Raw genomic sequence first — 13,219 nt, forward strand, 5'->3', positions numbered from 1 at the left:
TCATTAGTAATAAATGCCTAGTTTGACTTATGATACAAAACTCAATACAATGGTATAGCTAAACACATTTCTGGCAAGCTAATATTCACTGTGAACCTTTTCTTTAATACCCACTATGTTAGTTTAGGAGTTATTTAAACATGAAAAATAGCAACAAACTATGATTATATTTTGACACGTTATCCGCACTGCCCACGACCATACTTACTTGTTCACTGCGTCAGAACACCATCTAACTATAAAGGTTGGTTAAGGGTTATCATATGTGTAGATTTCGATAAATTTATTTTATTAATATATTACCGACTACTCCTAGAAGGCGAATAGAAAAGAGGAGAGGCAGGGGAAGACCGAGGCGTGCGTTTTTAGACCAACTTAAAGAGAAGACCAACGTAGTGACGTATCAGGACCTCAAAAAAGTGGCAGAGAAAAGAACGGAATGGCGCTTACTCCACAGACAAGAGCCTAGCTCTTAAATAATATGATGATGATGACTCCTAACACATTTGTTCCTTATTTTTTGGTAAAATAAATATAATATGCTCGTGACAGGTCAGGTTTTGTTCGTAATCCAAAAGAGTCAATCCTAGCACTTTTCCCTATTCACCCCCTTCCCGACCCTATTCACCCTAACGTTAGGGTGAGCGAAAATTCCTAAATAAAGCGTCATATTTTCAAAGACAAACCGAAGTTCACACCGCCGCAAGATTTTTTGTGTAAAAAATTAGCATGGCACATATAAAAAAACTGCTATCGACGTTCAAAAGTCGGTTTTGGTTATTTCATACCCGTTCCGACCCCATGAACCCAAAATCTTCAGAAAACGATGTACTAAGTAGCCCAAAGTACAGCGCCGTCTCTAGGTGAATTGGGTTACTAATTTATGCAAACTACTTAAGTCGAAATAGATGTCATTTAATTTCGTAGGTATTTTGGAGGTAACTAGTAAAAATAATTTAGTTAATTGTGCGAAAATAGATTCTCATTTGGCCGGATTTTTTAACCGACTTCCAAAATTCAAAAGGTTTTTTTTTAAATATCACTTCTGGTCCAATATAAAACACCACAAATATTAACGGCAAACTGATAATGACTTAATTATTTTTGAAATAAATTTGTGACATATGTGGGTAGTTTAGTAATTAGGCGCCGACTGATTGTGGGTAGGTTTATATTTTCGCTCTCTGCTAATAAATCTTGTATGGAACTGATGTGTTTTCTTTGGTGCCTCTTCATCAGCGCTGATCTTCGGCTGGGAGCATACCTTAAAAAAGTTTATCAGCAAAAAATTACTTACTTGAAAATAAAGTCATAACCGTTTTCATACTTATGCATTGAAATATATATCACGCACGAAAGTAAGAACGACAACGCCCCCTGGTGGCTGAGCCGGGAACCGAACCCGCCATCTCTCTCGCTATACCGTAATCCTCTAAGTGCCACTTGCACCATCGATGATGGAGGGTTAACCCTCCATTTTACATGGAATTTGACAGTTGACAGCCCACTAACCCTGAGTTAAGTGGTTGGTGCAAATGGGCCTTAAAGATTCATATACGAGGTGGTCAAAATGTGCCTATCAGAGATAACATACACTAGACTCTCTAGAGAAATTTCGTCGGGTACCACACGGCGGGCGGGTGGCCTAGTGGTAATAAACGTTAGCTGCGTAAGCTGAAGACCCGGGTTCGATTCCCGGCTCGGCCACCAGTGGGCCTTGTCGTTTTTTTTCTTTCGTGTATGATAAATATCTATTCCAATTTATGTATATATGTATGTGAACACTTTATTGTACATAAACATAAGACAAGTTAGGACATATAAATACAGTATAGTTATGGTGTACACAGGCGAACTTATCCCTATAAGGGATCTCTTCTAACCTTTGATCGAATTGAGAATTTATTATTTACATAAGCTTGAAAAAGAACAAATCAAAAATAATTCAATATAATAATTTTATTTCTTCCCTAGTTGTATAGTTTCATACTTATGATTTTTATTTTAAAGTAATCCGTTTATATTATAGCAACCATTGGTGATTTTTAGGGACTTAAGTAGAAACGTGGAGGTTCACAGACGTGTGATTAACATTTCTAAATGTTAATTTCTTGTATCTAGTCTAACTACGAAGCAATACATTAACGTATAAATTGCGTCCATATACAGAGAGGTAATTCATAAAAACATCACTTTAGGTAAGTTACATATCTTTTATACAATTTGACAACCATTGACCACACATCCCAATTCACCCCTCTTCCGACCTTAATCACCCCCTTCGTAAACCTATTCACCCCCTTTGCGACCCGATTCCCCCCATTCCTGATCCTATTCACCCCTCAGGCCGCGGATATTTATTCATCCCGTAAAAGTTCCCCAACACAGTTGCATCGCTTTCTTCATGAAAACCATTATACAAATGAAGATATGTCTTATGATTTTCTGTTAAACATAAACTGTAGAAGTATAGGTATACACTACATTCAAAAGGATAATGAACAAATTCTTAGCAAAATTTCACACAAAAATGAAGTTAAAATGAGTAAAAAATCCAATTAATTTGAATGCCAACTTTGATAGACATTTTCATGTCTGTAATAGTACATTACATCAGAGGCCGGGAAAATGAGGATTTCCGGCCAAGTGGGTATATACCGCCGAGCGAGCGTGCGAGCGAGGCCGGATAGGGATACGAGGCCGGGAATCCATTTTCACGCCGAGGCATGTATTGCTTTTCTCAAACATACAATGAAATAAAAAAAATGCTCTAAAGGACAATATTTTATAAAAAAAAGTTACTTTGCAGGCCTAGGCCTAAAAAATAATATGAAATCCCTTTACAGTCCTCTCGAGTTGTTGCGCCCAAAAAGCGATACTTCCCAGCCCATTTTAAGGAACGTAAAGACAATATTTCATTGCATGTTTGAGAAAATATATTATTTTCCTACTTTTTATTGCGGAAAATAGAAGGAATATGTCGAAAAATATAATAGCATTATATACCCCCGGAACCCTATTCACCCCAAGTTACGGTATTTATTAAATTGTCAATATGTAAAATATCGGAAACTACGGAACCCTATACTGACCGTGGCCCGACGCGCTCTTGGCCGGTTTTTCTTCTTAATGATATGTAGAGATAATAAAAAATTACACCTCCCAATTTATAATAAGTTTTTTTGCAAAAATTTCAGTTTTGGCACAAGCTTTACCTTAGCCGACTGTACCTTTCTTTCAACAATCATCTATTGCTCTCCGAGATGTTTCTAAAAACCCCTTACTCAATGGGGATATGACGTTTCATAACAGAGTTCCTCTGACCACCTTTCTGCTCCATCATCAGATCATCTCCATGATACCATAATATTGCATTGTCACGTGATTTACATATGTGTGCAAAATTTCAGCTCAATCGGAAACCGGAAAGTGGGTCTTTAGCTTCTGCGTTTTGACCCAAACTAAGATACTAACAAGGAAAGTTGAATAAAAGCTTGTAATTAAGTTGAATTGAGAACCTCCTCCTTTTCTGAAGTCGGTTAAAAAGGCTTCTGATATCAGCTTTGTAATAAGTTTACTTGTCATAGTTTAAGAACAGATGAGACAGACATATGCAATGACATTACTGCACGTGTTTCGTGAGATGTCAAATCACCTCATACAATTTACCGCTCTAAGGCAACTAAGGTAGGGTTTGTTATTGCACTATAATTACATATTAATGATTTCTAGCCCGTAAGATATATATTTGCTTTAACAATAGATAGATATTTATGCGAGTGAGAGCGTAATTTAGATTTTTACAAGGAATCAAATATTTTTAAGCGACCCGATCAGATATTTATACGGATAAGGACCCTCCCACATCTACCGTCTCGTGATCGTAGCGTCGGGCCAACTGTATGGCTAAGCCGCGCCGACGCGACGCGGCGTCTTTTTCCATACACACGCCCGACGCTACGCTCGCGAGACGCTAGAAAGAGAGACGATGTTTTTGCCGGTCACGAAGCATTACTAATTTTTGCCGGGAATATGTCGTCATATACTTATGGCCCCTATAGAAAATCGGATATGTTGTCACGGCCGTTCATAGTCATTATACTTATGCTGGTGACAGTGGTGACTGTTCCATGAACATCTGTTCTAGTTAAATGGAGAAGTGCCATTAAAAAGGAGCGTTAACTTTCTAAACAACGATCAACTTACGGTTACTTACGTGTTCGTGGTATGCACAGAGTAATCTTTAATGAAATTGAAACATTTTTTTATATATACATTTGAACCGGAAGCACACCATACGGAATACTGTATTTAATAAATAGGTACTTATACCCGCTCGCATTTCCCTTTCTTCTATTCTAAGTAAGAATCGATTAATAAATATCTGAATATGTAAAAATAAATTAAATTGTAATTTAAACTTCACTGGTTGTTTACATACAACCAGTGAAGTTTGATTGACAAATTTTGACGTAGGTGCTGTCATATATATTTTTAAAATGACGTACTGTTAATACCACCGTAATGAAAATTTATTCCAACGAGTAAAAGAAAACATGAAACTTTTTTCAATTTAACCGAACTAGAATGAAATCATTTATACTCATTCGGTTGTAATCGTTATTTTCTTTAATAATATGATATATTTTTATTTATTTTTCATGCACAAGCCATGCACCTTTAAACTTTAAATGAGATTGGATCTCCACCTGACATTATTGATTTACCCTATTTATTTTGAGCACAGTTTTACACTGGTATGGATTTTCGTGTACGTACACTATTTTCTGTCAAAATATTTGTCAAATCTAAACGTCAACGCGGAGCGACCGGCGACACGTCTGCCTCCGATGAGCCGCTCACGGCGTCTAATCGAAAGGAGAATTCTGACAGCAATGGCGAATGTATGGAAATTTTACGATAGTTTAAATTTAAGGTAAAATTTCTTTGTTGCCTTTGAGAGGAAAAATATAAAAAACCTCAAAATCTGTAGTCCATTTATCTGGCTTTTAGAATCACTTAATGTTTTAACTAAAGTATTGAATTTTTTTAACAAAGTTTACTAAACGGCGACATACGTTTTTCTCATTTTAGGTCAACTTTGCGTGGGTTTATTTATTATACCGTTAATAATTAGAGATTCTGAATAGTTAAAAGTTGTAGACACACTCTTTAAGATAATAACTACATTTATTTTATTTCATTTTATTGAGAAATGTGAGCAGCATTTGTTAAACGCCGAATGCTTTTTTCGAGGATTTCGTACGACCCCCTCGTGGTGACAAACATTTTCTTGAGAACGGCATATTTGGAAGAAAGAAAGCAGTTTTTCGATCCTATTTTTACAATAATAAGAAAACTGAAAAAATATCAAACGAACCCTAACCTAACCCTAACTAACTAAAAAAAACCCCTCACAGATATGATTAAAATACATACATAAAATTGGAAAGGAAACTGAAGACTATGTTTGTATGACAAACCGGTTCGGGGCCGTCGCCCCCTTGATGAGTATGATTTGTCGTTGGTGCCTATGGTGAACATGGAAAAGGACAAAAAGAACACAATTATTTATTAATTGTTTATTTTACTTAACCTAGGTTTATTTTACATAAAAATCTGGTGATTTCTCTCAGTGTATATTATGTTTTATGAATATCACAAAATTCGAAGTATTTGACGATTCTACGTTAATATAGATACAATATAAATCTAAAAAGGGCGCTGGTAGCGCGAGCGAGGGGCGCGGTTTTTAGCCGCGTGGCGCTCCCGGCGCCCTAGCCCGGCGGTCCTCCGACGGCGCGCACATATTAAAGCTAAGTGAGTAAGAAGAAAGGAGCCGACACCGCCCAGCGCCGGCGGAGGAGCGGGGCGAGGACTAGTAGTAGTGTGTCTTAGCGCTGGAATAGAGGGTTCGGGAAGTCAGGCGGGTGTGGTAGCGGCGCGGGCGGAGGCCTCGCGCGTCGCCACGCCACGAGCCAACACGCCACGGCCGCCGCTACCGCCACGAGCGCCAGCAGTGCCGTCAACGCCAACGCCACAGCTAGCCCGGCCGCCGACACGCACACCTCACCGGCGCCCGCCGCCAGGTCCCCGCTGCCGCCGGACGCATCGCGCTGACGCGCAACACGCGACGGATCGCGTCTTTCTAATGTCAATATTTGATTCGATTCGACCTTCACTTCTTCTCGAATTTGGTCCTCTCTGGTCGACAGAGGGCCATCGGTGTCGATCGCTTCTCGTTTTCTTCGTTTACCGTAAGCATCAGCTCCACGGCAATTGACCTGCAAATATAAGACAAATAAAATGTACCTAGATCAAAATAACAAAAAGCGATAGTTACTTTTTAGTTACCACTAGTTAGTACTACCTGAATGCTCTATTTTTAGCATTTCAGGGTGGCTAGCCGAATGGCACAATCGCTCACGAAACGCTCACGAAACGAAGCGCTAGTAGATATCTATCTCTATCGCGCTTGCGTATTGGCGCGACAGAGCCAGCGGCGTATCGCTTTCGTTTGGCGTCGGAGAAATGCCATTCGGCTACGGGGCCTGATCTGACACAAGCACTTCTGATTAGAGTTAATATTTTGTTCATGGATATTCAATCATAAATCATATTTCTTCTGCTCTCTTAGTAGAAGTTTTATGATATTTGTGAGTGTCTTACCGGTTGACATTTTCCAAAGCAAACTCGTATGTTGCACTGGAAGCGTATGTTGTCGCTGCTCGGGAACTTGAAAGCGTTGAAGGCGGCGCGTAGTGAGCTGCCGTCCTCGCTGCGCTCCCAGTCGTTGAAAATGGTGGCGTCCGTGGCGCAACCGTCCGCGTCTGTCACCGTGTATTCGTTCTCCACGTTCGTCGATGCTTCGCTCGTCTTCGCGATACAGCTGCGTGCGAAACCGCCATAGATACCTTCGGAAGAGATAAATCCATTAGTTCAACAGTGCCCAATGGGGCCTAATATTAGTTCGCCAGACGGTAACTTATCTGCTGTTAGTTATTTCACTTATAACTGTACATAAATAATATGCTTGCAATAAATCCTTTGACTTTTTATTTGTCTGATATCGTCCCTTTAACTGATCATGATTAGTCAACAGGTCCCTTTTGGCTTTTATGTCTGCTAGGTTATTTACTAATAGGTATGTCATTCCAATTCAATTCTCTCCTGGATTAGAGATGGATCTCTTGACAGTTGACACTTGTTAAGAATTTTGGCTGTATTAGTATAGGTACATGGGTCGGTTACAAATTTAATTAAAGTTAAATTTCAATATATGCATGGAGAGAGTTTGCGATGCAAGAAATAAGATGTCATAAAATATGTTGGGCTTTGGTAAGAAGATCTTTTACACGCACAGATTAAAAGCCGTAGGAAATACTTACTTGACGGTTGGACATCAACTTGTAAGACGAGGTTCTCTCCGATTTCTGCAGAGCTAACTTCGTCACCAGTCCTTGAGACGATGCGCATCGAACACGTGGGTGGCGGGCCAGTATTTGCGATTGTACCGGCTGTTGTCAACATGGACACATTGAACGCCAGCGTAACATTCTTTTCACCCGTCTGGTATATACACTTAATGTGGAATGCCTTTGCGTTTGATGTTAGTAGTGTTGGGTGAATCTGCATCACGAGCACGAAGCTGGCCATGCCCTGCAATAGGTACATTAAAATGCAATTAGGTACATATACTTATGTATACTTTATAAAGTAGTTATTATGAACAATTTAATGACCATCTAGGCTCTAAAAGATCGAACAGAGGTAGACCCCTTACGATCTGGATGTCCACCACTAATAACGACCTTAAGAAAGCTCAAACAGATGTCTCGTCGACCCAGAACAGATACGCCTAGCGAAGAATGACAAGGAGAGCCGACCCCGAAATGATATGGGAAAAGGCTAGGCAAAGAAGAAGATTATGAAAAATAATGTAAATTGCAATATTATGCTGCCTACTTCGATACAAGCAGCCGGTAAACATAATGTAAATTGCAATATTAAGCTGCCTATTTCGATACTAGCAGAAATTAAAGAAGAGAATCATACATTTTATAATATTTAATTGAATTGAAACTGTTTTAAGTTTTTGTCGTAATTTGTACGATTTATCTCAGTCATGCAACAGTTTCTTTCGCGCGAGTGATGTATCGCACCCAGTTATGACAAATTTAGAGAGCGAGTGCCACTGGGTCCATGGTTATTAATTAAAATAGTTAAGACGTTGTCAGTTAATACAATTATACGCTGTACTTACATTAACGTGCACCAAACCGCAGTCTCCGAAGTGCACAGTGAAATCAACAAGTTCTTCGTGTTCGGGGATATGTACAACTAATCTACACCGCTCATCTTTGCTGTATCCCTTTACGTACAAAACTCCATTAAAGTCCTTGATCTTCAGGCTAACCTTCACAGCGTCAGCAAGACAATGCACCTAAAATATATATTATATGTATAAAATACAAGTAAAACAGTAGTAGTTTTCTTATTACGTCTCATAAAAAAATAAATTTATGCTCTACCTAAGGCCTTAACATTTTAGTTGGCAAAAACATAGATACTAAGTACCTAACCTCATATAATAGGTACATCAAAACGTGCATGCTCATAATTTTTTTTTATTCATATATGTATATTGCTTTACGTACTTCCATGTCCGGCAATGGGAAGTCCGTACGATAGTTAGGAGTGGTAGCGTTACAGTGTTCTTTCGGATTTCCGGTGTAACCGTTGGCACATGTGCAAATGGAGCGATGTCCCGTTGCGGTGCAGATGGCGTGTAACCCGCAGGGTTCAGCATCACAGGCTGGTATGCAGATACTGTTGCGGCACGTGGCGCGGTCGTCGCAGTCAGTGTCGGAGCGACAGCCCGCAATAGGTAAGCACTCATCGCCACGCAGAACGAGACCGCGACTTGCATCGCATACGCAGCGTCCCCGTGAATCCACAATGCGCCCTTCTGACTCGCGGCATGGAACACATTCACCGTTTGCATCCATTGCTTGTCCTTCAATGCATACTGCGGTAGGTGCTAAAAAATGACGTAATACTTAAGATTTGTCGATACATACATATATATACTCGTATATTCAATTAAATCTATGAAATATCTGTATACTTACGTATATTTGGTGTGCATTCCACTAATGCATTTCCTCTATATCCTGGTAAACATTCGCAAACCATTGTCCTAACAGGAAGAGAGTCGACCACCCTGCATTCAGCGTTACTACCACACGGGCTGGTCTCAAGACAAGGTTCGACGCATTTAGCATTCAGACACGCAGTTCCTGATGGACATTCTGAATCGGTAGTGCATTGTGGTTCTTTTGTTTTAGTGCAACCTTGGTCTGTACTCTGATAGCCGGGTGGACAGACACAATGCACCTCGTGAAGATGTACCCTGCATTCTGCAGGTTGTTCGCAGGTGTTTGCTGTACAGGGTTCTATGCACTGAGAGTTAACGCATAATCTATCCGACGGGCAATCCGAGTTAGCCCTACATCCGATAGGCGTACAGCCGATAGACGGGTTACCAGCAGTTCCGACTTTACAACGACAGGAAGCCCGATGGCTTGTCCCGTAACATTCAGCCGATGTTCCGCATATTTCGCCATCCACTGAACAAGCTGGAATACAACGGTTATTGATGCAAGTTTCGTCGTCCGAACATTGTGAGTCTGATCGGCAAAGAACATCGTAGCACCCAGTGCGAGCATCGCCGATGAATCCTGGCCGACAAGCGCATACTGGCTTGTGATTCTTAATTTGACAGTCAGTGTTTGGACCACATTCACATGGATTCTGACAGACCGAAGATATGCAGGCGTGATTAGACGTGCAGTTAGTATCAATTTCACAAGCAACGTCCGAGAAAGTTGTGAATGGGCGGCATAAGCCTCCTCCGCTGCTAATATAACCGGGTGGACAGGTACAGATCATAGTGCGAACAGGCAATGTAGGTGAAACTTCACATTGCGCTGGTGTGGCGCATGGTTTAAGCACTGAACAAGGATTAACGCATCTCGATGATAAACATGCTGATTTAGGTGGGCAATCTGCGTCAACAAAACATTCTGCTATAATTTCAGGTTTGCATTCTACATAGGGACTTCCAATAAATCCTTGTTCACATTTACAAACTGCGATATGATTGCGCACTAAGCAAACTGCGTTTGTTCCGCAGTTAGTTTTCGAATAACATGGATTAATGCATCTGTGGCCGCGGCATTCTTTGTCTAAAGGACAATCTCCATTTGATCTACATTCTATCGCATTACATCCTTCATATGCGTCTCCTTCGAATCCAGGCCGGCAGCGACAGAGTGGTTGATTTCTTTCGACGTAACAATCAGCATTTGGTCCACAATTACTGTTCAATAAGCATGGGCTAACACAATTTCCATTTACACATGCTTGATTTGATTCACATTCTGAGTTGGAGCGACAACCAACAGTACGGCAAGTTTGATAAGGATTTCCGTCAAAGCCCTCGCGGCATGAGCACACCGGTCGGTGATTGCGTACAAAGCATTCTGCATTTTCACCACAATTACATGGGTTCCGACAAATCCTATTAACGCACGATTCGTTATCGCTGCAGTCATCATCAGACGAACAACTAGGCGCTGGCAATTGTGTTGGTCTGCAGGCCCCGCCGACATCTGGAATGTAGCCTTCAGCACAACGGCATATCAATGTGCGGAAAGGTACACTATCAGATACTGTGCATCTGGCATTAGCCTGGCATGGTTGTAATTCTGTGCAAGCTTCACGACACTGGTCTCTGAGGCATGCTTGGCCACTTGGGCAATCGCTGTCCATTATGCATTCTGGTCCAATGATGACTTTTTCGCAGTGTGTTAGAGGGTCGCCTATAGGAAGTGCTGAAGGACACTTACAAGATGCAGCGTGGTTTCGGGCGAAACACTCTGCATTACTTGCGCATGGACTGCGTCCTTCTGCAGAACAGGCATGTCGACAAACTCCTTTCATGCAAACGCTGTCATCATTGCAATCGGCATTGATTTCACATTCAACTGGTTGGCATCTGGTGTACGGATTGCCATTGGTGCCAGCTGGACAGCGACAGTTTGCTCGGTGATTTCTGCCAAAACATTCGGCGCTTATGGAGCATGGAGCCTCGACTATACAAGGATTTACGCAAGCGCCATTATAGCATGTGTCGCTGTCGGGGCATTCAGAGTCTGATGAACATCCAACTGTAAAAAAGGAAAAACTCAAATGATGAATATATTCAATGTTTTATTAAGTCCCGCAACACTCTTTTAAGAGGTAGACAAGTTGAACATTGCATTATAATTTATCTTATGAAGTTCACAGGAAAGAGTCATTTTCTCATAGTAAAGATTACGGTGCTAAAGTTTTTAATTTTATACTTTAACTTACCTTTAGTACATCCGATATATGGGTTTCCAGAGTAGCCTTCTTCGCAGTAACATACAGGATGGTGTCTTACAACGTTGCACTCGGCATGTGTACCACACGCACACGGTTCAGCGCAAGCGCCATTTATGCACGCTTGAGACAGGGGACAATCCGAGTTGGCCTTGCATCCCACTGGAACTACTTGAACGTCTGATGCTGAAATATACAATATTGTTTGTTTAGTTGATGTCAAGCATGTAAAAGTTTATGTAAATGATATTGTAATAGTTGTTTGTTTTACAAGGCGGCAAAGTTGTTGTTAACCTCACGTGCCAAAATTGATATCCAGGCTAGTGAAAGATTATTTATATTAAATCACGAGTCCCAGATCATTTAATTCAATTAGTGGTTAGATAGGTACAATTATTAATCCGTCACTTGCCATCTGCTCGATCGTTTAGGCATATTGCGCGTAATATGTATTAGATAGTTTTTTGGAACTTACGTGGCTGACATCTGATACGGGCATCCCCCGAGAATCCTCTAGGGCAAGAACATTGTGCTTTATGGTCAATGACTCGACACAGTGCGCCTTCGCCACAAGCAGAGCTACATGGGTTTATGCATCGACGATCTTCGCAGGCACGTTCTGGGCCGCATTCGTCATCATTATAACATTCCCATATAGATGGTAGTCTGGGTTCTAAAAGATAAAATTAAATAAGTTTAGATGTAAATCTACTTTTGATTACATACAGAATGTAACTGATTAGATAAATGTGAACACGGGCCCATTTCTCAAAACTGAAAGTTACAAAGTTACAAGCGGAAGTCTCTTTCCTACTCGTCATATTAACCATTATAATTATTCACTGTACTTGTAATTTGTTCTGTTCAATAATATATTTACTACTACTACATATTAGACATTGACTACCACTTGTAAATTGTAACTAGTTGCTTCGAGAAATGGGCACCAGATGGTTTATATTGTCAAAACATCTTACCTAAGTTGCATTCTGTTCTTGGGTTTCCAGTGTATTCAGGTGGGCATGAACAGCGGGAGGCATGGTCAATAGATTCGCAAAGGGCGTTGAGTCCACACGGGTCGGCTTTACAAGCTTCGACACAGCTGCCGCGGCGACAAGTTTGACTATTCGCGCAGTCTGAGTCCGCTGAGCACTCTGCATCGGGTGGCGCGCGGCAGCCGCTATCGGGAGCCACACGTCCTCCATCCGGACATACACAAGCAACAGCGCGCAATGGCAATACATCAACCGTTTTACACACAAGTCCGGTTTCGCATGGGTTGCCCACGCACAGATCAACGCAACGAGTGTTAACGCACGCTAGTGGAGCCGAGCACTCGGAGTCGCTAGTGCATTCGGGACCGACGTCGTAAGAGGCACAGCCAAGCGAATAAGGATCACCGGATCGACCAGGTGGACACGAGCAAACCGGACGGTGTCTCTGAGCTGTACATAGAGCTCCAGGCGCGCATGCGCTGTCGGAACAAGCGGGGCGGCAAACTCTATTGAGGCGGTCGCAGATCTGTGTGTCATCGCAGTCTTCGTTATAGTGACAAACAGCTGAAATGCAAGCTCGTCGTGGGTCGCCCTGCGTTCCTGCCGGGCAGCGGCACGTAGCCACGTGAGCGATGGCCTCGCACGTTGCATCCCGACCGCAAGGTGATCCCAGTATACATGGGTCTTGGCAATATCCATTAATACAGGTCTTGTCGAATGGACAATTGTCATCGGATGTGCACTCCGCTGAAAAGGAGAATGTTTCATGAGGAACGTTTCATGAGGAATGTTTCACA

The 13,219-nt window shown here is 41.5% G+C and overlaps 1 protein-coding gene across 1 annotated transcript in view; it reads right to left on the reverse strand.

Moving 5' to 3' along the window:
• Window positions 1-5,567: 5,567 nt before the first annotated feature.
• Window positions 5,568-13,219, reverse strand: part of LOC125227790 — a 141,226-nt gene continuing 133,574 nt past the window's right edge. The window contains 9 exon segments of the mRNA XM_048132131.1: window positions 5,568-6,284; window positions 6,670-6,914; window positions 7,389-7,659; window positions 8,264-8,443; window positions 8,658-9,040; window positions 9,132-11,231; window positions 11,419-11,613; window positions 11,903-12,100; window positions 12,405-13,169. Of these exon segments, the coding sequence (XP_047988088.1) occupies window positions 5,895-6,284; window positions 6,670-6,914; window positions 7,389-7,659; window positions 8,264-8,443; window positions 8,658-9,040; window positions 9,132-11,231; window positions 11,419-11,613; window positions 11,903-12,100; window positions 12,405-13,169 (4,727 nt within the window). The 3' untranslated portion in view covers window positions 5,568-5,894.

Source organism: Leguminivora glycinivorella, chromosome 7, assembly GCF_023078275.1.
Source record: "Leguminivora glycinivorella isolate SPB_JAAS2020 chromosome 7, LegGlyc_1.1, whole genome shotgun sequence".
Classification (NCBI taxonomy): domain Eukaryota; kingdom Metazoa; phylum Arthropoda; class Insecta; order Lepidoptera; family Tortricidae; genus Leguminivora; species Leguminivora glycinivorella.